The 23,632-nt window shown below is 43.2% G+C and overlaps 1 protein-coding gene across 5 annotated transcripts in view; it reads right to left on the reverse strand.

The window, feature by feature from the left end:
• The window catches only part of RREB1 (ras responsive element binding protein 1), a 122,318-nt gene that overhangs the window by 60,704 nt on the left and 37,982 nt on the right, over window positions 1–23,632 (reverse strand). For 3 of the 5 annotated variants that reach the window (XM_039549049.1, XM_039549051.1, XM_039549050.1), the window contains 3 exons: window positions 15,974–16,343; window positions 4,484–4,603; window positions 2,930–3,132 (listed from right to left, as the gene is read on the reverse strand). In XM_039549049.1, coding sequence (XP_039404983.1) covers window positions 2,930–3,132; window positions 4,484–4,603; window positions 15,974–16,004 — 354 coding nt within the window. In that variant the 5' untranslated portion in view covers window positions 16,005–16,343. The remainder of the gene's footprint in view (window positions 1–2,929; window positions 3,133–4,483; window positions 4,604–15,973; window positions 16,344–23,632) is intronic. The other 2 variants (XM_039549048.1, XM_039549052.1) reach the window with 1 other exon arrangement.

Genomic DNA, 23,632 nt, shown 5'->3' on the forward strand with positions numbered 1-23,632 from the left:
AGAGAGTCCCTATATTACGTTTTGTTTTCAAAACCAGGGCCATAATAATTTTGTATTGACTTCTGTGACCTGTGGACATGGACGAAGAGCTATTTTCCCATTCTGCCTGAAGTAAATACATCTTGAGACTTTGTTCTCAAATGAAAGTATTAGGTTCTCCCACTTCTTCCCACTCTTTTGCTTGGACATGTTTTTCCAACAACATTTCAGGCCTCTACATCCCAAAGGTAATCACTATAGGCCACCCATACAGGCCAAGGTCTAATCTACTAGCACTTGCAAAACATTAGAAAGAAGGCAAGAAAGGCTCCCCTTAGGAAGTCTGAACACTCGAAGAAAATTAAAATGCATTATCTCAGTGCCCCTCCTCCATTTTTATATACAAACGTGTAATTCACAAACATTCATTCCATCCTTCTTATAACTTTAATTTTACTGTATGCAAGCTGACCATGGAGTAATGTTCAGCTCCAATTATACTGCACCCTGTTAAAGTTGGCTAAAGACAGAGAACAAACACATTGTGCCGTGAGGAAAATCCCTGCATATGTGCTGACAGTTTAGATTATGTTTAATCCCCAGGCTATTTCTGCAAAATTATCAACCCACTACTGTTTTTTTGTCCCCCTCCTCTTTAAATGAGTGCTGCAGTTCTACATGATGCACTTGATTATTTCAAAACCTGCTTTCCAGACTGCCTTCTCTTCAAATCAGCAAATTAACAGAAGATAGAGTAATTACTGGTTCACCTTGAAGCAAAGATCAGAAACACAGTATAGCTCAGCCAGAGCTGATTAGTATTGAATCTGGGGTTTATTATTAACTAAAACCTAAACTTTCTCCAGTGGTTAGACAGGCTACATGCTGCATACCATAACACAGCTCAAGCAAATCAGTTGACTGACCCAATCAAGAGCAAAAAACATTAGCATCCCTACTGTAAGAGTACCCCCATTCAGCAATTTAAAACACAGCACTCAGCTACCCCACCAGAGCCAAGCTGGTGAAAACACAGTTCTTGACCTGAAAGATAAAATTAGCAGCTCATTTATCAGCTACTCTCCCTTTAGTAAGTCAATCTGGCACAACTGCTCTGCATTCAACTGATGGCAAATGCTTTTGGAGTTGTTGCATTAAGTCTGTTTTTCTCCAGCCCAAAAACACCTCTGTCACACTTTTTATTTTCTTCAAGAGCAAAGCAAATGAGAAGTTAAAATATATTGCAGGTTGATGTGAGAACATGCTTATTAGACTATGGGTAGATGGCAGCCAAGATAAAGTCAGCATTATAAAAAGAACCATAGACTTTGGGACAAAGGTTCAGGGCAAAATGTTTCGCTGCCAACTCATGGGAAACAGCAATCAGACCCAGAAAATCAGCTGTTATTATCCTTGAAATTATAATAAGGGGCATATTCTGACCAGAATCTGAGATCCCTGCACTGCTACACACTAAAACAATTCAGTGCTTTCATTCTTCTATGCTGAAAGTGGAAATTCGCTGTATTAGAGCCTGCTAACAAGATTGATACCCACTTAATAGTTCATATCTCACTTCTGTTTTCTCAGTAATGTAGCCATTTGCCCCTCTGGCCTTAACAAACTTTCAGCCTAAAGACAAATAGGCTATTTACTATGTTTTCAATATATTTGTTTATTTTTATGCCGTAAGAATCCCTCTTAATCCTGTCACATTTACTCTCAAGCTTCCTTTGATTCGATGCCCACAGAAATACCAGGTGGAATAAAGGTCACCAACACTAATAAACTTCCCTGAAGCCAGACCACATGGTGTACCGGTGGACAGCTGTGTAATAGCACTGCCCTGACACTGGTCTGGACTCCAGTGCCTCACTTCACATGATGAAATCAAGGAACCAGGGCAGCCCCTAAGTGAGAACACTGTAACTAAACCTTAGAGCCAGGTGCTAGACAATAGGATCCCAGAAACACAGCTCCTGTATACTGCCCATTCCTCATTTAAGGATGTTCATTTACAGCTAATGGCTTTTAACTCCTTTCATGCTAAAAAATCCAAGACAAGTCTGTCAACTGGGCAGCTACTCGGCAAGCTATTAATAAACTACTATAGGAACATCACATGAGTCATGCCTCTCAGCCTTTCTGGTCCCTGTTGCATCTTGATTCGTTTACAAAGTCTCCACGCTTCACCTCAAGTTCCAAAGTCAAATGACCACAGGGATTTGGGGGTTTTCTTGATATTCTGCAGCACCGTCTTTGGTGGAGTTTGACCCAGCAGGAGGAAAACACAGATATAAATAACCACAGCTTAACTGATACAACTCTCTCCTTTCACTTGTTTAGATCAATATTGCTATCAGCTGGTGCCATCAACTGGTAAATGGAAAAAACCTGATAAAAGCTGCATATATTTACTCTGCAAAATTCATACAAGGCATTCTGCAATAGCTCTTCAGGCTTTTATTAACAAGAAAGTTAAAGGCACCTTATGCTACATATATGAACTGAGCATCCTGATGAATGTTTTGTTCCAGAACCACCTTTAACCATAAATCACTTGCATCTTCGGCAGGGCAGCTGCACACCTCATCAGATTATGTGAATGCAAGAGCCTAGAGAAAGGATGCAGCAGGACAAAATGGCAATTCTTAGGTGACTTTGTTGCTGCTAGGGGCATCTGCTAGACCAGTTAACCACTGCATAATACTGGAGGAGCTAGTGCTCAAACATTTTACGTGTGAATCCAAGCAAACTCTGATTCCCAGTTTTCTAAGCTATGGTCTGGAGGGATACCAGAAAACATACACAAAGGAACAATGGCAGAGGCAAGAAAAGAACACTGAGGGGAAAAAAGGCAAAACAATCAAAGAAACATAAATTACATCTTACCACTTTCCATGCAGCTCCTTGTCCCCCCTTTGCCCTCCCTGCATTTGGGTTTATGTACCTGGTTCCTCCTGCCAATCCGATTTGGTGCAGGAGACTTTGAGGGGGATTTGACATTTTGAGAATTCCCGCCATTTTCAGCAATCTTCCCCACATTCATCACTGCTGACATCATGGCGTCAATGGAGGACAAGTCTGCTCTGTCCAAACTGTTTGGTGAACTTGGTGATACCTTATAGCTGTTTAAGCTTTCCAGCTGCTTCTCTGGAATTAAAAACAAAAACACACATAGGAGTTCCTAGGCCATCTTAAAAAAACCCAAAAAACCCACAGTATTTTCAGCTGCCTGTAACTCACATCACACTGGTGGATCATCATGGAGCACAGGCAACAGGCCATAATAACTGGAATTCTTACATTAGGACAAGCTACTCATATTGGAATGCATAGGACAAAGTGTACTTTTTTCCTCATAGGACATTCACATTTTCTTCATTTTCAACCTTAATTCAATCTGGAGCTTATAGAGTGATTTACTTTACACTCTCTTGCTCTGAAATGGTACTATTTGTGGTACCTTGTGATCACCGTGAACTAGTAGAGCAGTACTGATGAAGGCACACTCTGGCAAGCACAATCATTCAAGCAGGCATGTGTTTTAAACAGGACTGCACAATTAAGGCATTAATAACACAGTGTAAGGTACTGGGTTCTGTTTTAAGCATGGTTTAAGCCAGCTCTGTATATGGAATAAGCTAAAGTAGCAAAAATCCAACCAAAACAAAACCCTGTATCACCCCTATTGCCTCTTCACTGCCGCAGATGGCACATATGTGATTTTGGTCTACCAAGCCATACTAGTCCATGAAGCATATGGGTTACATACATGATTAATGTCACAGCTAAAGCTGTCGAGATTCAAACTTCTCCATCACGTGCTGTAAGTAGCAGGGATGCTCCTATCTCAGATACCAAACACAAAATATACCTGAAATCTCATCTCTGGTTTCTCAACATACAGACAAGTCAAACACACAGGTAACTCCTTCCATTTTCCTCTTTACGAGTTTGAAAAGGAAGATGCTTTTAAACTAAACACTCCTTTCCCCCACAAGAAGTCTCCCTAACAAACAGGAACACCCTGCAAGTCTACTGCTCTGTCACCTCTGGTGGAAAGCACAGAATCTTAACATGTGTTGTGAGAAAGTCACTGTAACAGAGAGTATGTGAGGGTGAACAAGGAGGAACACGTTTATCTGTGAACATTTGATCTCTGCATAATACTGTCTTTGGAACATAAGTTTGAGGATTATAAACAGGTGGTTTTTTGAGGCTAACTTATGTGGTGCCAAGTTACTGTGAGCCAAGAAAATCTTAGTTTGGAAGCCTGCAGTGGTAGTTCAGAATTTATGTGCCCATGCTTCTGCTCAGCCTATTTTATACTTTTCAGACAGATAGAAGGTAGGGATGGCAAAAGAAATGTACGCACCAGTGCTTCTGCTCAATGTATTTTATACTCTTCACACAGTAAGGTGTATGGATGGGTGAGAAATGTTTCTACATTCCTAATCAATGCCCTAATTTACAGAGTCACAGAGCTAGTTGAACCAGTTACCTTCATCCTTCTCCCCTGATTGACTGTGGCTCTCTTCTTGGTTGCTGGTCTCCTCACTTAGTGTAGTATGTGTAGTTGCGTCTGGCTCTTCAGCCTCTTCTTCAGCAGCACCCTCTAGCACTATGTGAGGGAGAAGGAAAAAACAGAAAGGGAGTAAGCTTTTCTGGAAGCCATTTTAGGAAAGTAAGACTACAGCCCTTTATTTTGAGGGCTCCCCTGACTACTACCAGATAGGTCTGATAACAGAAGCACACAAACGGTGCGAGTGCAGCCAAGCATCCACTCTCATGAGTGCCCAGGCACTGGGCTGGGAGATGCTGCTGCTTCTGCCAGTGGCAAAACCTGGGCAAACAAAGAAACCCTTACCAGCTTAGTCCACAGTATTAAGCCAGCAAAAAATGGAGGAACAGAGCACAAGCTAGCATATCACTGATAGTAGTCATATTTGATTAAGAAGTGGGAAGAATATTCTGCACCTAGAGAATTTAGGTGATTCAATTTCATACATGCACTGCTCCCCTCTTCTCTTCTTAGAAGATTAACATTGACTCCAATACATGAATTCATGGTGGCCACCTTCTTCCTTCTAGCAGTGCTGAAATTACTACAGAGGCTTCTGGGACCATTTGGCACATTCCTCACATCCACTGCCCAAGGTTCCCACATGAGTTGAAGAATAAGTAACCATTGTATGTACCAACAGAACTCCTCCACACCCTTTTCTGAAACCACAAACTTATCATGCTATCATTGGGGTTTAAGGAAGGGTGCCTGTTCTCTCTGGAGAATGACAGGGCAGTTAAACATCATTTTTAGAAGTGATGGAGAATGATCAACACATGAGAAAAGAGTTCTCTGCCCACAGCACTCATGGCTATAGCCTCTGGAAAAGGTTATTTGTAATATGGAAAACTACTGATATGTTTTTAACAGAGAAATATGCCTTTATAACCTTAAAAGCAAAATGTTTATTTCATTATGAAAACAAACACACTATGGACATTTCATCATCTCAGATTTACAAATCACATCCAGTAAGCTCAATGCAGGTTTTGCTTTTATCAAGAGAACAGAGACAACTGCCTTCAAACCACAGCTAAGAGGGTTTCTTCCTTTCAAAAAAAAGACATTCCCAAGGACAACATACAAATCAGTCATGCAACACATCTTCAAATGCTGTTTGAACAGCATTTGAAAACAATACATATCCACTTTATCCCAACTACCAACAATTCAGAGCACCCAAGAAAAGGCAGGCAAAAAGAAAGGGCCCACCTCATGTCAAGCAGTTCCTCATTTCACACTATGCCAGACAAAGCAGTGGATTCAACCTTCCTACATTTAGATGCCGACCTTCTAAGGAGCAGCACACAGATGATCTGACACAGTGAGCCACTGCAGTCTAGACACAAAACCTGGGACCTGACTAAGCTCAGGCAGTGGAAAGCTCAGGAAAAGATCAACCTCCTAACAAACACTGCTTTCTCTCTGCACCTTCAAAACCAGACAAACAGACTAACCTGAACAACTCAAAGTAACTTTTCCCTAATTACTTTTATAGTTTGCTGATAAGAAAATACTAGTGATCCCTGTGACACAGGGATTTCTTGCTCCAAGGTGAGGCCAAGCACCCATCCTTCAGTGTTTTCTCTACTAATTATGGGATCCTTTCATTTGTTTGTCTTTATTTTGTTTTTAACTGTTGTAATTTTACTGGTTTTTTTGTTTGTTTTTTAAAAAGGTCCATCTTATTCAAGAGCAACATAATTATTTCTTTCCCCCCTGCCACCATCTTATTTTAGTCACTTCTGTGGTAGCTGACTTACTTTTGAATAGAATAAACAACAGAATTATTTTCAAGACTGGCCTAAATCTAAAACCGCTTGCTCTATCTGCTTAGCACTATCAAAAACAAGGACCAGTTTAAACTATTTGGAGGTATTTCTGTTAAAAAAATAAGTGCTTTAGTCCTTAAAAAAAACCCTAAACAAACAAAATACACAATTCCTTCCAAAATACACATATTCATTCCTCTTTCAGTCAATACCTAGAACATTAATGTCACCACTGATACATCCTGGAAAAAATCTATTGTGTAACTGTGAAGACTCCTGTGTTTGCCAAGGTAACTTTAAGACAGCTCAGTAGCTTCCCAGAGAACTACAGTCAGAATTCCTAGTGTTACTGAAAACGGGAAATGCTCAGAAAGAGCCTGCAGAACAGGCGGGCATACATGCACATTAAAAAACCCTACCTACTGTTTCAGAAAAACCTGCCAACTAGCTCTCTTTTTTTTTTCAGGAGGAAAACAATGTATTATACTATTACAGCCTTCCATAATTTCTATGAGCCAAAGGTTATTTTTCCTTTCTGAATCTAAATATCCTCCTCCAAAGGCAAATGAATATATGCAGTCAGGGATCTTGCTCTTAAAACCATTTTCTGCACATTAAAAATTTCCAATTTTAAAAGCAGTCTAGAGATCGCAACTGAACTGTTGCTGCATGGTTTTATTTACCTATGTATCTTCCACTTTCTCGCATGGAACAAAAATGCACCACTGAAAAAAGACAACTGCATGAGCAGCACACACCAATTTCAGAAGCATAACTTTCTATTTGCAATAGGATATAGAAACAATAAGAATGCTGGGCCAAATCACTCCTTCCTGTGGGAAAACCCGTGGCAGAGTGCCTTTAGGCAGGAACATACTGAGAGATTTCTCTTGCAGCCTTCTGCTGCTGGCTTTTTTTGGTTTTTTTCGCTTTGGGTTGGTTGTTTGTTTTTTGGTTTTGTTTCCCTTTAAAAATTGCCTCACTGAGGATGGGAAAGTGTTGGGATTTTTTTCCACAGCACCTATGAAACTCAGGGAATCAGACACGCAGCAATCACCACAGGTGTCCTATGCCATACCGCCTTCAGGACTGTAAACCTTCCCAGCTCACACGAAATGCCTCTGCTTGGAGGTTGTGCTGATAGAGCCTCCTTCCTCCCTCTCCCCAAAAGAAAACAAAGACCTCCAGGAAAAAGGATAAACAGGAAATAAGCTGAGAAACAGTGCAGCCTCAGGTTGCATTCAGCATCGGACCAAAGCCTCTAGGAAACAGGGAAGTGGTCACAAGCATTCAACTCATCTTCTACTTTGAAGAAACCCCCCAGTGTCACATTCATCCTGTGTGAAAAGGAGGGAAAGCAGAGAGCAAGCGACTAAGCAAGAGTGCTGACAAATGGTAGGGGGGACAGGACCAAACCAGATAAATGCAGCCCTCTCTGCATGGCCACACCAAGAGACCTGTCTCTTCTGCAGGAACATATTCCTTCCACTTGATGAGGTGGCTGAAACCACGAAACTGGGGCAACTTCCATCCCACAGAGCGCCCTGAGGGGCCTTTAGCTCCTGCTTCTGACAGAGGTCCACCCCTGATGCCCCACATAACCAGCTAATGGGAGGGTCACTGCAAAAGCAGAGCTTACAAAAAAAAAAAAAAAAAAAAAAAGGAAAAAAAACCTTGTTGCTTCCCATTCAGTCTGTACAGGAAGACACTTGCTAGACCTATTTCCTCCTTTGGGATAAAGTGTGACTCCTGTGTATGTTAAAGCTGAGCCCATCAACAGTTACTCCCCCCGTTTTGCTTATGTGTATTTATTTGGGTTTTGTTTGTTTGTTTGTTTGTTTGAAGACCACTCTAAAACAGCTACAGCTGTTTCTCCTTCTGTGAAGAGCATCATGGATGAAGCAAAAAGGAGAACACAGGCCACAGAAGAAGGAAGAAGAAAGGAGAAAAAATGATGAGTCTTCAGAGTCACAGTCACTTGACTTGCGACTGAGAGGCAGCTACACAAGCACAGAGCAGCACGTCCCGGCCCCTGGGAGCTGGTACAAGTTTCTGTTCCAGACTGCTCCACTGTCTTTGCACATGAGCTCTCCCTTTGGAATAGATAGGAAGAAACGCACAATACAGGCAAGAAGGGGGAAAACCTGGTACACAGCACAAAGCTGCTCATTGTTCTGCCTTCCAAAAAAAATCCACATTAATGTTAAAAGTAGAAGCCATGCACTAATTGGCCTAGGGAAAGATTAACACTCTTGGCCAAATACTTTTATTGGTTTCATTAAACATACTGTAGTATTTAGTACAGAACACAGTGGGGGAGAAGAAACAGGGGAAAAAAATGACAGGTTTAGGAATGTGTACCACCACGATTTCCCCCCATTTCAAACCACTTTTTCCCATGAGGTCCAAACAGGAATCCTGAGCGTTCTTCATCATTTCCATCTTAGCAACACTATTAACTTAGTCAAGGCTTTCCCACTGTTTTTTTCCTAAGGGGCACGAAAAAACCCCAAGATCATTTAAATGAAGGCCAGACCTGCTAGTATACAAATTTAGACAAGAACAGAACTTCAAAGAGAGATATTGCATTTGAATAAACAAAGTTTACTGTTTACCCTTGAGATTATAATACCTAAGAATCGCTACACTGCACTCTGAACTGCTTCTATGCACTGGTCTCTTACTAAGCTTCTACACAGAGGAGCGATCTTACTCCCAGAGCACAAGGCAAAGCTCCCGAGCGCAAATGGTCACTCCCACCCCAAAAGAGATGCGCGCTATCACCCGCACTACCTTTTGAACATAATTTTCCATCAAAGCTGGCAGGAAGGAAAGAGGGTGAAAAGGCATCATGTGGGAAGAAAAAAGGGTTAACACGATTCAAAGCACTGCCTCAAGGCAAAGGAAAACCAAACGAACAATGTTTTCCCAACCGACCTTTTTTAATACCAACTCTGCCCTTGCTACTGAAGTGTTGGTGCTGACTCCGCACCCCAGCAGCAGAAAATTACACTGGGAGCGTCACCTCACCATCCCCACTGCTGGAGCACCAGTACAGAGCAGCCCATGGGGAAAGGAAGACAAGCATAGAAAGAAAGACAGTGGCATGGGAGTATCTGGGGGCCGCTCTTTCACTTAACAGTAAAAACTAAGAATGCTACCCCAAAGCTTCTGAACTTGCACCTGTAAAGTAACACTTTCTTCTACAAAAAAACCCAAAACCAAACACAAAAACAACAACCAAAAGGAGTAACATCTCTTGAAGGGTACTCTCTGAGCACCAAAGATGACAGATTCTTCTCTTTCTAGAAACTCTCTGAGCTATTAGTGATACGATCATTTTACCTGTGTTAGTGCAGGTCTAATACTTTGCCTCTTGAAATAATCCTGTGAGTCTACAACATCCATATGTCTAACTTGTACACTGACAGATACACCCAGTGATGGAATAAACATGTGAACCACAAGCTTATGGCCATGCCTTAAAACTGAGCTAAGGATGATCTTCTGGTGGGAGTGGGACAGGGGAAGAAGCTCTAAACAGGAACAAGATGATCCCTGTATTTCCAGACTATTTTGCATGCTGTTGCTCTAACATCTAACAGTTAGGCTAAATTTTAAATATTCAAACATATTTACTCCTCCTGTTTTATTTCCTTGCAAGCATGATGGGATACATGTGTGCATTTAGTTTTTATGTAGCTTTTGAAAACCCCTTTTTGGTAACTTATGGACCAGTAATGCTCTTCAGGACTTTGCCTCAGGTGACCAGAAGCTTCTCTCCATAAACCATACCAGAATTTGAACTTAGCTAATGCCTTTAGTGAACGACAACTCTGAATCACCACAATACTCTGGCATTACACTGGTGCAAGAAACCGAAAACAAGGAAGTTGTACTAGTATAACAAAGAGACACCATAGGGGCAAAGCAGGGGTTTCCTGGATGAAATCCACCTTTATGGTCCAACTGGCTTACAGCAATACACACGGCTACCAGGCAGCTTTAATACAAAATGAATTCATGCCCATCTTCTTGGCCCTGAGTTCCATTTGCTAACTTGAAGATGGAAGCCATGTTTGCACCTTTCGCAAGCGCTGTGTGCTGTGAGAACAGCCCTCATGCACGAACCTGAGGTCTTGCTAGGCTAGAAAAGAGAACTCAGGCAAAAGCTGCTCCGGCATCAAGAGTGAAAGCGAAACCTGATGGCCCCCTGGCTCCCAACAGAAAAGCCCAGCCCACTTTGTAATCACCTCACAGAGTTTGAGCTGAGCCTGCACTGAGTTCCTGACCAGCACTGCCTCGTTCAGGGATGGCAGTGCCACACAGAACACACAGCATTGCAAGAACTGCAATAACCTATGGCTGCATTTAGGATCAGCAGCTGCTGATGAATTATGAGACTTTTCTAATACCTTCGCACTCCTTCCCCCTGACCAAAGACATATCTATGAGCTGCTCCTCATCTCTGTTGTTTGTATCAGCTTGTTGGTGAGTACCTGGCCCTCTTGTAATATCAGCCTCCAACTGCAATATCCCAAGGGCCTACACAGCTTTTTCATGAGCAAGATAACTGGAAGCGCTCCTTCCTAGCTTGTATCTCCACGCCAGGAAGACTCTGCAGACCCACAAGCTAAATGTCACCAAACTGCAGTCAGCTTCAAGAGCTTGCTCAAGGAAAAAGGACACTGAGATTTGAAGGCAGCTTAAACCTGGGACCATGAACACTACATTTAGGCAACAAAATAAAGTCAGGGCAACAGGAGAAAACAAGTGGCTCTAAGCAGACATCCCTCCTTTCCTTCCCATGTTGACAACTGCGAACACCCTCCATCCTCATCCTTGCCTGGCTGCACAGCTGTTAGGAGGCCAGTGGGAAGGGAGCCTGGCTTCCCCTGGTCACTGGGAATCACAGCAACTCATGGGGAACACGGAACAAGACAGGCCTTGGGCTTTACCCAGCACATCCCCTCCCCTGCACCCTCCCCACTGGCTGAGGAGGGACACAAAAGCAATACTGTCTGTCCTTATAAGCTCTGCTTTGCATGTGTTCGGGGAGTGGGGACAGCTGTGCGGACGGCTCGCAGAGTTCCAGGAAGTCGATGTGTTTCTTGGCTTTAACTCCAGTTTATTTGCCTTAGATGAAGTGGCAACCCAAGAAAGTCCCTTCATGTCTCCCCTGGGCTGGCACTGGCTGCAGCAGGGCAAAACTCCTTGGGACACAGCTCGTGGTCTCTCCCCATGCTAATCAGTCTTCCCTAGTTCAGTTGCTGCATCTCTCCCTTGGGACAGGGCTGGCTCACATCCCACTGGGCAAGGGGACAGCTTTGGAACATGGTGTGGGAGAGGGTGGGAATCCAGAGCAGAGCCAGAGACTGAAGGGAGTGGGCCCTGAGGGTGGGATAGAAGTATCTTGCAAAGGCAGGACAGGTCAGGCAAGTGGTATCACCCTGCCTGCCAGAACTACTGCCCACAAGCGCCAAAAGAGCCCAGGACAAGGCAGGAGAGCAGAGGAGCAGGGGGAAGCTGAAGCAAGGACCACTGCACTGTGTGTGTCTCCATGCCCAACAGTCTGAGGAAGGGGAGATGCACCTGTCTGAGTCTGATCCCCCCAGCAATCCTGGGGAAGCACAGCCCTGGGAGACAAAACCTCATCTCCTGCTGCTGTTGCCATCTCAGACAAGCAAGAGGGGATGAAGGATTGCAAAATGAGGAAACAGCCAAAATGTAGCTTTGTGCATTTGTTGCTCAGTTTTGTTTTTTTTCATTTTCACTTCGCCCTGACAAACCCACCTGACTTAAAACCCTAGAGGGGACGTGGGGTAAGCTATAGGTAAATGTCCCATCATCTGTGTGCCTAAGCAAGTACTGTGCTGAGGGAACAAGATATTTGTCCTAGAGCCCAAGGGGTGAGCTAGATGCATTGCACTAGGGAGAGCCAGATGGAAAACATTTCTGAGTAACAGAGAAGAAAAGAGACCTCCCCTTCAAATACTCCGAGTTACAGCACCCCTCAGCTCTGACTGAGGAGAATCTGCAGGCACGAAGGGCAGGCGAAGCGGGACGCCGGGCTCAGCTGGGTAGCTGTGACGGAGATGCTGACATCCTCGACAATATATGGCCAGTCTAAACCACGGGATATCTTGTCCTTTTAAGGTGGGCCAAGAGCAAGCATCTGTGCAGCAGCAACAGCACAGCCCCAGCCTGCCATCAATAGACCCTGGTGTCACTGAAAAAACAGGGGCTCCTGTACCATACCAACTGGCTGTGCAGATGCCTGGGCACCCACCCCGAGAGGAGACAATCCATCTGGTTGTTCCTCTGCAGAGCATCACGAAAACAAGGAGGCACATTAGTAACAAGAGGAAGAAAGCCACGAAACCATGCGGCCAGGCTGCTCCCTGGCAATTGGTGCCTGCAGCTGTTGGGGAGGGAGGCGGGAGGGGGGGAGGGAGGGCCCGTCCCCAACCCCATCTCTGTCCCTCAACCCTGATGGCCAGCAGCTCAGCCAAGGGCAGCTTTGGAGCCAGTACTCGAGGTGAAGGTTTAAAGCAAATCTCTGGAGGGAGAAACAAGCAAACATTTCACCCCCTCTCACTTGCTCTTCACATGGTAGCCAGAGCTGCGCGTGTGTGTGCAGGATGGGTTCGGCAGGAATTAGAGAGGCAGGACGAATCACACTGAGGAAGATACAGAAAATCTTCCGTGCTAGTGCCCTGCCTCTTGTGCAGTGTTCTGGCTGCAATTCTCTTCCTCCAAGATGAGGATTTGAAGAGAGTTTCAAAGAGGAACTGAATGCACAGGGAATTTTACAAAAATCATTCTGAAAATAGGATAAGCTAGACCAGGAAAAACTCTTTCCTTTTGGAGTAGCTATGTCCCACATGGTGTTTCAGCACTCTAACTGCATCCATATGCTAGCAAACACAGGCAAGCCCAAGGGGGAGAGCATCAGTTTGCTTATTGCAGAGCTCCCAACTCATCCTTTGCAGCCCAACCACACTGTCTTTGCAGGAGATGCCAGCGCACTCTCTGCTTGGAGCACTGTACCAGGTAGCACGCCAAAACATTTTATGCTTCACAAGATAACACAGCAAAATGAGAAAAGAAAAAGTAGAAATGATAGGGATTTAAACCCATTTCCTGGTAGTAGTGTCAACCACCAAGATATTATCACAAGCATGTCAAGTCTGGTGGTGCTACGTTACTGCACAAAATCTCAAATTTTTTAAGTCAAAATTCTAGGGTTTTGGCTTTAAAAAAAGGGACAGAGACAGTATATGCTTGGCAAATTACAAAAAGCAACGTGAGGTTAAAAGATTAATTTTAAAGCCTCAAGCTTTTAAGGATAACCATGATCTCAAATGCTCAACCTGTAGTTTCTTAACACACAGGGAGATAGCAACACAGACTGTCCCTTCTCTACACAGTACATTTTGTACTCTGGAACATATACCTTCCAAAACTAAAATGGCTTTTTTAAAGAGAGAAAAGAATTGCAGTATTTCAGCACATTTCTAACATTTTATTTAAAAGCCAACACAGCTGCACTTTAATGTTATTTAAAGATGGAAGCCTCCATCAAATTACCAAACTTGTTTTAAGCAGAAAGAGATTCAACATGCAAATATTTTTCAGATAGACTGATTCAAGAGTTTGAAGCTCTTCTCACTGCTCTTTTCCAGGGAGCATGACTTGCTGACAGGATTAACTACTGCCAGGCTCACGAAGCTGGGAGACAGCTGCCACATGGCAGCCATTTATTACAAAGCTCCACTTCTCTAAAGTTAGGAAAGAGGCAGACTGTTTCATCTGTGTTATCAGCAGGGTTCCTCTGCCCCACAGGCTTTAGTGACTAGGCTTTTTCTAAACAAACACCTCCTTTTCTCCCCCACCTTGTTAACATCATTATCTTCCTGTCTTCTGTTTCTGGTCAGCATAGGAACTATTCCCCCTATCACATCCTCCAAACAACAAAAATCTATAACCAAGATAATTTAAAAAGTTCAGAAACACAAATCATATCCTTACCCCCTTCCCCCGAAATAGATTTTTAAATCAGGGAGTTTAAGCTTGACATTTTCAGAGGGGAAACCACATGCCACAGGGAGGAGAAAGAGATATGCTGGAGCAAAGGGACTCACAAGCATGCTGTACAGCCCTCACTCTCCCATCCACCCTAGGGGGCACTTGTAGTATCAGCCTCCAACTGCAATATCCCAAGGGCCTACACAGCTTTTTCATGAGCAAGATAACTGGAAGCGCTCCTTCCTAGCTTGTATCTCCACGCCAGGGAGACTCTCTGCAGACCCACAAGCCAAAGCCAACATCTGCTCTGTACCGTAAGAGGCACAAGCAGATCTCAAGTCGAGCAACTCCTACAGTCTGCTACGGACCAGGAACAGATACAAACCACCTACATAATCTCCATGTGATATTAAGCATAGACAACCATCACTGACATTCTCCTGGTGTTGTGAGCCAGAGTTAAAAGATACAAACTAGCTGTTTTCATTTCACCAGAGGTTATTCTAGATATATATTTACCACAGATGCTAGAGTACCAAAGATCACTCCAACTGAGGTTTATTGCTTCCTCCAGGTGAAAGAGAAACCCAGCCTTCAGAAAAATACCTCTCTCCCGCCACTGATGAACAAGGTGCCACACTTTTGTGAGCACACCCGCTGGCTTGTACCAGCTGGCCTTTGGGCTTGTTTGAAGAGCTCTAAGTTCTGAAATACAAAGTTTCTTTCTTGGTTTAGTTCGGTAAATTAACTACAGCAATAGATAGTGCTGGCAAGCTTCTCCAAGTTGAGATCTGCACAGGAAAGCCGCTTGGAAAATTTTAAACAGCAGCGTTACTTGCCAGTGGTACTCTTCAGTATGAGTTTTCTTTCTATTTTGAAGTACACGCAGTGCAAGTAACCTGTGGGAGGTGCTTCCAGCACACTGACAAAATGAAACAGCATCGGTTCATTTTCATAGATTGCAACAGGCATGCAAAGAAAAGGCATAGGGATCTTGTTCATCAGTTTCTTAGGGAAATCAGAAGTCCCTCAGCTTTATCAGAGAGTACAAGAAGCCTTCTTAGGAACAATATATCTCTATCTGACCTGAAAAAGTATGTATTTTTAAAACAAGAACTGCATACACACACACACACACACACACAAAAAAATCCTCCTTCATCCACAACCATATCCAGCTGCTGACCTTCCAAGTTCCTTGTAGTATAGTCTATGCTCTAGGACTTTAAAAGCCTAGCAGGCATTTCTAAAGGATTTTACAAAGTACACTGGCCTGGCCTTGTAAAAGCTCATGAAGAATCCACGGAGGTCATCGTGCAGCTTAGACAGTCTGCAAACAGCATAATCCACGTGCTGGTGAGGTAAGAAATGACCGAAGTCGGGCGGATAGGCCTGAAGACTTCTGCAGGGACTGTTTCCTCCAACAACGCTGTAAACCCTGGAGGAAATGCCTGCTGATCTTCAAAGCCCTTCAGTAGGAACAGCCTTAAGTTTCCTGAACATGAGCATTCTGGTTGCAAGGCCACAATCCTCTTAGGCATACACAGAAAAATATAAAAACAAAGGAAACAAAAAAAAAATTAACATCCACTAAGGTTAAGAACTGCAAATAACCAGCGAGACTGACCCTCTACTTTGCAACGAGCTGTCGGATCCATCCAGCAAAGTTTTGATGCTCCTCGGCACAACAGCCACACGGATCAAGCAGCAGCTTACAATCTCTGCAGCTTTCCTTTTTCTATTCCAGGCAGTCCTCCACACGTGTAGGCTCCTGGACCGCAATACTCAGTTGTTCGGACTACGAGGGGATGCTACAGCTGTGGCTGTACAAGGTGTCCACCATAACTATACCAAGGCCACTGCAGTGTGCTGCACTGCCAGCAGAATTTTAGGTACAGCCTTCAGTTGCCTGGCGGGTTTCACAGGCGACCATGAGTAAAGGGGAGTCTGGACACCTGCACACTGCAAAGAATTGCAGGAAGTTTATTTCAGGAACGCTGGGGAAAAAAAAAAAACAGACAAAATTGTGAACAGGTTTCTTCAGTAAGTGAAGTTTCAAGTTGCTATTCCTCCAGCCAAAAACGTCTGCTGCTAGTCCAAAACCACCCTCTCCTTCCAAAAAACCAATTCTACTGCTAGTGCTTCACACATTTCCATCAAACAGATGACACAGACAATTCTTGAAACAATTCACATATGAAAAGGGAAATTCATTTCCTTCTGCTGACTCCATTGATATGTACTTAACAAAAACATTAGCCTGAAACAAATTATTATGAACTGTGTATCAGTTCATCCCAATTATGGGTAAAGCAGTAGTTGCAAATAGAGAAAAATCAACAACAACAGCAAGTGATCACTTGGCCTGTGCACTCACCCCAATTTCTGCAGGACAGCAAGAGTTTGCCAGTGGAAACGCGACTAATCACTTTCATATATGCACACATAGCAAAGCAACATTGAAATATCATAATCAGACCTATGATACTGAAAGCCACACTTCTTTTGAGGAGCGATGCTTCCACATTTACATCTTCTCAGGCATATAAACATACATGCCCACACAGCCACCTTCTTTTAATTCTAAGCATGAAATCACCTTGCTTTAAAGTTTTAAACCAGTACACACTACAACAATATTTATATTTACATTGATCTTGCTAAGGTCACTCAGAATATACTCTACAACCAGAAGTGAAGGAAACCTTACGTATTTTCAAAGAATCACAAAAGAAAAACGAAATTTGGTATTATTCATCGATTAGGTTACAACTCTTTCAAGGAACTAACTGTTATTTCTACCCAACTGACAGATTAAATCCTCCAAATTTCACATAAAAATTATGTTCATTCAGAACAAAAGTAAAGGACAAAGCAACCTCAACACAAGAACTCATATTTTCACTCAGATGCTAAATAGCAGGAGCTGTTTTCCACTTCCAGTTCAAACATTATTGTTTTGTAGTAAGTTTTATATGCCTCATTGCACTCAACCATTCAATATAAAAAGATAACAAGAGAAGAATTCAGGGAATCAGTAGCCATCTCAACCTGTAGAGCAGACAAGTGTGTCTTATGAATGAGTTGAAACAAGGAACTGAAAGGTGAATGCAAGCAAAACCACTAGTTAAATGAATTATTTTTTACTGTAAGGTGAAAAACTTTTCTTAATCTACCCACTCATTTCACACACGGTAATGTGCAACTATCATTCTACCAAAAATTAGAAGAGAGTCACCACCAGATTTGTTTCACTCATTTCTTCATGTGAACTTCAAGTGGGGTTTCTGGAGCTAGAAGATTTTGTCATCCCTATCTACTAACAGCTGAAGACAGAAACTGGCCCTTTCCTTATCTGGTAGGGTCTGACATGCCATAAGGGCTATGAAGGTAGGCACTTTCATAAATAGAAACATGTTCAGCATTTCCACATCAAACCTGAAACAATATTCAATACAAATTTGACATAAAAAATATGAGAGCTTAAAGGTTCAAAAGATTCTCAGTAGCTACACCCCTTTAAGCTTCCTAAAATCTCCAAACATGGATAATTCTGAAGTAACGAGGTCTTTAAAATAGCAGTAAGCAAGCTCCCTGAAGGGCGGGGTAATTGGGAGGGTTATCACACCTCTGGGGGAAGTCACAGGCTCTATCTTGGCAGTGTTTCATCCCTTCATATACCCAGGGGACTGATTAGTTCATGATAAGCAATTAGGCACCCTAGGGAGGACGGTTAACCGTCTTACCAAAACAAAAAGGCTGCACAAATGTAAGTCTCATTAGATTAAAGAAACACTATCTGCAGAACAGCAAATTTGTGTTTATTCCCTTCTACTGGAACTTGCAAGTACTACATTTTGCCTACATATGGCACACACAGATCTCAGAAATCCCAAATTTGAGCACGTACTTGCTGCTAAATTGGTAACAAATGCTCTGAAGCGTTTTCTTTCCCAAGACACTAGTACTGTGATGCAGGAAAAAAGGAGGAGGGACAGAGGGGAGGAATACAGTAAATACTGATTAGAAGACTCGAACTAGCAATCTCATTCATTTAAATTCTCTTCCTCATTGTTGAAATAGTTCCTAACCAAGGATGAGCCGCAGAAAGTGAGACCTGGAAAGACTCTATATGGCTGAATGCTGGTTACAGTTCAGAATGAGACCCCCAGTCACCAGCACACCCACCATTACACGCCTTGCTCCTAAAAAAAAATGTTTGGGAAGCTCCTGCCTGCTGCTGTGGGGCTCGTGGTGAGGCATCTATGCCTATCGCAGTCCTACCCATGTTAAATCCTTATCTCTGTTGAAGCAGAGGGACGAATTCATCTTCTGTCTGCCAACTGATGTAAAAGCTCCAAAACACCCCAACAGCTGCCGATGGCGCTGTTCCTGCCTTACATCAGGCTCAATGTATTTCAAAGTACTTCGATGGCTTAAAATATGAAGGAATGCTTTTCAATAAGACGACCCCCTGTCCTTTTCTGTCCTTTTATCTTTTCTTAACAGTTTGCCATCCAGTGATAGGAGGGAACCCCAGCTGCATAGCCTGAGCTTTTATCTTCTGCTGACCATGCAACAACACAAAGCTCAGCGCTGGATTTCCTGCTGCTTGCCGAAAGGGGCTGTTCAGCTTGTTTAAATATTACTTGCCTTGGGAGCCTTGGAGTTGTGCCCAAGCACTGTACTGTATCTTCCCAGCATCCATTTCAGCATGTACTTTAAAGGTCTTTAGGTTCCATGTACTATGCTCCCTCTCTGCTACGGGAGGAGCCTGATGACTCCAGAAAAGAAACCCCATTCAACTCCTCCCTCTCTCCCCATTTTCCTCACTAATCCCTCAGCCTCATTCCATTACACAGGTAACAGAAGTCCCTGTTCATCCCAAAAGCATGCAAACACATTTAGTCCCATAAACTGAAGCAACTGCAACCAAGGTAAAAGACATTTTGGTACAAAAGGCTACAGCTAGGAAGAAATCAGATGCCATGTATCACATACAGCAAGCTACCAGTGTGCAGTGAGCAAGCAACCAAGAAAGTACAGGAGCGAAGGTGGATAGTAGTACAGCAGCCTCCTGCAATACTAGACTTATAAAGTCTCCACCTTGGATTTTAGAAGAAAAGAATCTTTAAACACAACCATCTCTGAATTTGCCAACTTAACATTAAGGCACTTTCCTTTCCCATTCAGAACGGTGATGAAAACAAAACATGGTTTTCACAACACCAGAAAGGATATTCCAGCCTTTAAGAATTCTTTCAGAAGCCCTCCTTTTCACAATTACCATGCCACCGGGAGGCTGAGTTCTGGCTACAAGGTCAGGAGGAGATAACCTTGGCCAATAGAAATGATCTGCATCAGCCCAAAAGCAGTGCCAGGCCACCCATTAAGCAGCCCAGAAGGCCTCACTGTTAACCTGTGTGCAGCCAAAAGCAGCTGATACGTATGGAGAACCAGGAGGTAAAAATCCAGATTCACAGTCTATCCGTGACAGGTGTGGACACAGCCCTTCAAATCAGGAAAAGTTCAGTGAATACCGACTGCGAGAACTGCCCTGTAATAAGATGTCTCTCATTTTCCATGGCAGCTAGGATGCAGAAATACATGCATCCCCACAAGCTGATGTAGGATTGCAGGAAACTCAAGGCTAGATGTGAAAACCTGTTTTTAATCCATTCTGCTTTGCCTCAGCCTGCAGCGTACAGACTGATTTAACCTGATGTAAGCCACGGCTGTCATTCAGAAGGACAGACTGCCAGTCCTCAGTTTACCCCGCAGCTCTGGCCACGTGTTTTCCCTCCGGCCTCATGCCAGTCCTAGAGTTTGAACAACGACATGGTGATCCAGGATCACGGAACAGATCTGATTTGAGATTTGCGTTTGTTTGGGTTTGTTTTTTGTTTGCACTTAAAAATGCACGTACATATAGTTTCATCAACAGCCTTCACACACGGGAGCTGAGACATAGTCAAATTACACCCTCTATTTGAGTGAGGGATGAGAGACCTGAGCAAGAATGTTGTCGGTAACTCTACTCCCGCGGTGCTGCAGTACCGGGGAAAGATGAAAAGATGTAGTGGAACAAACCCACAACCGGCTCCATCTACAGATTCCCTCCTCCTGCTCCCCCCCTTGCTCCCTTCTCTCCAAGTCAGAGCCCACTTGCAACATCTCTGCCATAAAAACATTTAAAAATCTACGTGAAGTTCAGCTTTCTGATTAAACCCAGTGAAATAAGTTCACAATAAAATAAACTACCATAATTACAATGTCTCTACTGCACCTCTCCCATGGCATCCCTGGATGAGGGGAGTAAGAGAGCAAGAGCAGTCTTAGGCTATGAGTTAGTACTTTTCTGCTTACCTATCTAATTTTTCCTACATCAAGAACTGGGTGTAACTTTTGCACAGGGCTAAGCACAAAACAAACACAACTCGAAAATATCCACCTCCCTTCCCACATATGGCTGAATTAAGCCTAATTTTCAACTCATTTGTTTATTTGTAAGCTTTTGTCAATGACCCTTTCCCCATGCACAAAGACAAAATTTACCCCCTCCAGTACCACTCATGCTTCATTAAGTCACATCACTAACAATGCTGAAACAGCCTGCCACCGTGTGCCACATGTACCAACCACAGCTCCAGAGCCACCAGCAAGTAGGGCAAGCAGCTCACCTCGAGTCCCCATGTACTTTAAAGACAATATTTACAAACCTTGGGCGCTTGGATTTAACACACAGCACAGTGGGAATGGCACATATGCTTCCACAGGGGCAACTGACCTCCTACAGAGAGCTGTATTTATTGTAAAATGCATCACCTTAAGGGGATGGGATGGGACAGAAGCAGAGAAAAGAAGCCAAAGCTGCAGAGGGACAGGACGTGTTGCCCGGCTGCATGTCCTCAGGCACTGCTAGCTCACATTGCTTGCACCATCTGATCACTCAAAGCTAAACATGGAATGTAGGTAGCAAGTCATAACGCTGTGCAGGCCTGGAGACGTGACCCATCAGCTGTTTCTGCATTATAATTATTGCACTGGGGCACAGCAGGACCAAAAGTTTGCCTGGGCAGATTTCTGCAAAGTTCTGGCTTGTTAGAAATGACAAGAAAGGTCACATGCTGCTTTCGGATTTGTGATTACAGTCACTTTTCTGCAGGCCTGGCATTCCCTGTTTAAAATCCTCAGTCTGCAAGAAAAGTGGAAGGCCCAGAACTGTTTCACGTTATTCAAAACTGCATGAAGAAGTGAGATTGCACAGAACTGTGATTGCTCTCACCCCCCTTCATAAGACAAGACAGGAGTTTCACACAAAGATGCAGTGAAGTAGCACTCCTGAATCACCATTCTCTGCATTTCTCAGCTGGTCTTGGTCGTTTCCCCTTCAGGCCACTTCTGGTCTCAGGCTTTCTTTCACTCACTTTTTATTTTTCAAGTTTCTGCTACTAATATAAAGCCTGAAAACCTTATTGTAATATAATAATTTCCTTGTATTATCATATTCTCTAGTGAACTGATTAATTCTCGGAGCGATCCTGACCCTCAGCTCCCACTGGGCCTCAAGTGATGCAAAAGGCTTCTTTCAGATCTTCCTCCATTTTATTTTTGTCCTAACATGCAGAGTACAAGTACACAGGACTCAGTTTTGGAACTCTGGACTTAAAATGCAAATATCTTCACTTTTAGGCCCTTTCTTCTATAACATGCTCAGAATTAAGCAAAGCTCAAAGAGTAGAAAAGTCAGTAAGGAAATTATTTCATCCAATATATATTCAACACATTGTACTGTCCAGGCTTTGCTCTGTAAGTAAACTTTAAATTACTAAGAGGCCAGTTCTGTCAGGAAGTGACACGAAGTTGAGTGCAACAAGTCAAAGGAGAAACCAACAACAAAATCTGTAGAAGGACAACAAAAACCTGCAGCAGTACACAACCACAGCATTTCTGTCACATAAAACACAGCAGGCACTTTGTATCTGGATAGCACAGCCCCTTTCCAAGTGACTGCCTTTAGAAGACTCGTGGACTGAAGGGATGCTTTCAGGAGGTCACTTTGAGGTACATCAAGCTTCCTGTTTGACACCACGTGGACTCACCCTGCCCTCCCACCCATCCCTCAACCAAAGAAAATAAAAATCTTAGCACTTTTAGCATCTTTCCTGACCAAGATGCATTCAAAGCAAATCACCGTGAGGGCCAAACACCACAGGGATGGATACTGCCCAAACTTCTAAGGTACCATTTTTTGCAAGAGCAGAGGGGTACTGGGATGCCAGGTGGTTAATGGGATGGACACCCCGTGTCCATCACGGGGAAGACATCAGGAAGACATCAGTAAGTGATGAATAAGTCTGTAGGCCGGAAGAGCACACTTGAGGCTGAGACCAAAACCTCTGTTAGTACAAGAAGAGCACCCATCTCTAAGACCACTTTCTATCTTGTTCTCCCCATCCCCTCCCTGATACCCTTCTCCCTGTTCAGAGGAGATTCAGAGGATTCAGAACAGCAAGGCAACTGATGTCTAACCATGTGTCAGAAGAATGGGCTAATGCAATGTCACCCAGCCCACTGCATGAACAAAAACCACCAACGAACCCTGCTAGTGGTTAACTGCAAATTTTTGCTTTACTGACTGTATTACACTGCTAAGGGTTCCCTTGTCTTTGCACACACACTGCCCTCTTAGAAACACCAAATCTGCTCAAGCCCAGATTTACAAATACATGCAAAGATATTCTACACATCTGCTTCCACCTGGTGGATTACCAGAGATGGAGACTGCAGTGTTTTTAAAACAAATGTGTAAACCCACCTCTAAAATTATTTGCATGGTAATTCTGTGGGCAAGTAGAGAGGGGAAGAGTGGTCAGGCTCAGGGGCAAGGAAGAAGTTTGCAAGCAATAGAATAAGAATCACTAAACTGTTTAAACCATTTTTAAATTCAGTTTTTTCCCTCTTGGAAAACAAACAAAAAAGGGATTTTTCTTTTATTTTGAGGAGGTCCTCAAAACAGAAGAGGACAGAGCTGTTCAATATTGCTCTGGGGTGCTTAACATGAATAAATAACTTCAATCAAATATCTTCTTAAAGAACTTAAAATTCTCTTTCCACAGTCCCCCCTTCCATAATCAAGCAAAAAAATAGATATTATATATATACACGGTATATAATCAAAACCAAACCATTAAGTAATTTATTGCTAGCCATAACTACAGACACCAGGGGTTCTTTTAACACTTCAGCAAAACAAATGAGAAATGACAGGGAGTATCCTGAGAAA

The sequence above is a fragment of the Corvus cornix genome, chromosome 2 (genome assembly GCF_000738735.6).
Source record: "Corvus cornix cornix isolate S_Up_H32 chromosome 2, ASM73873v5, whole genome shotgun sequence".
NCBI classification, from domain to species: domain Eukaryota; kingdom Metazoa; phylum Chordata; class Aves; order Passeriformes; family Corvidae; genus Corvus; species Corvus cornix.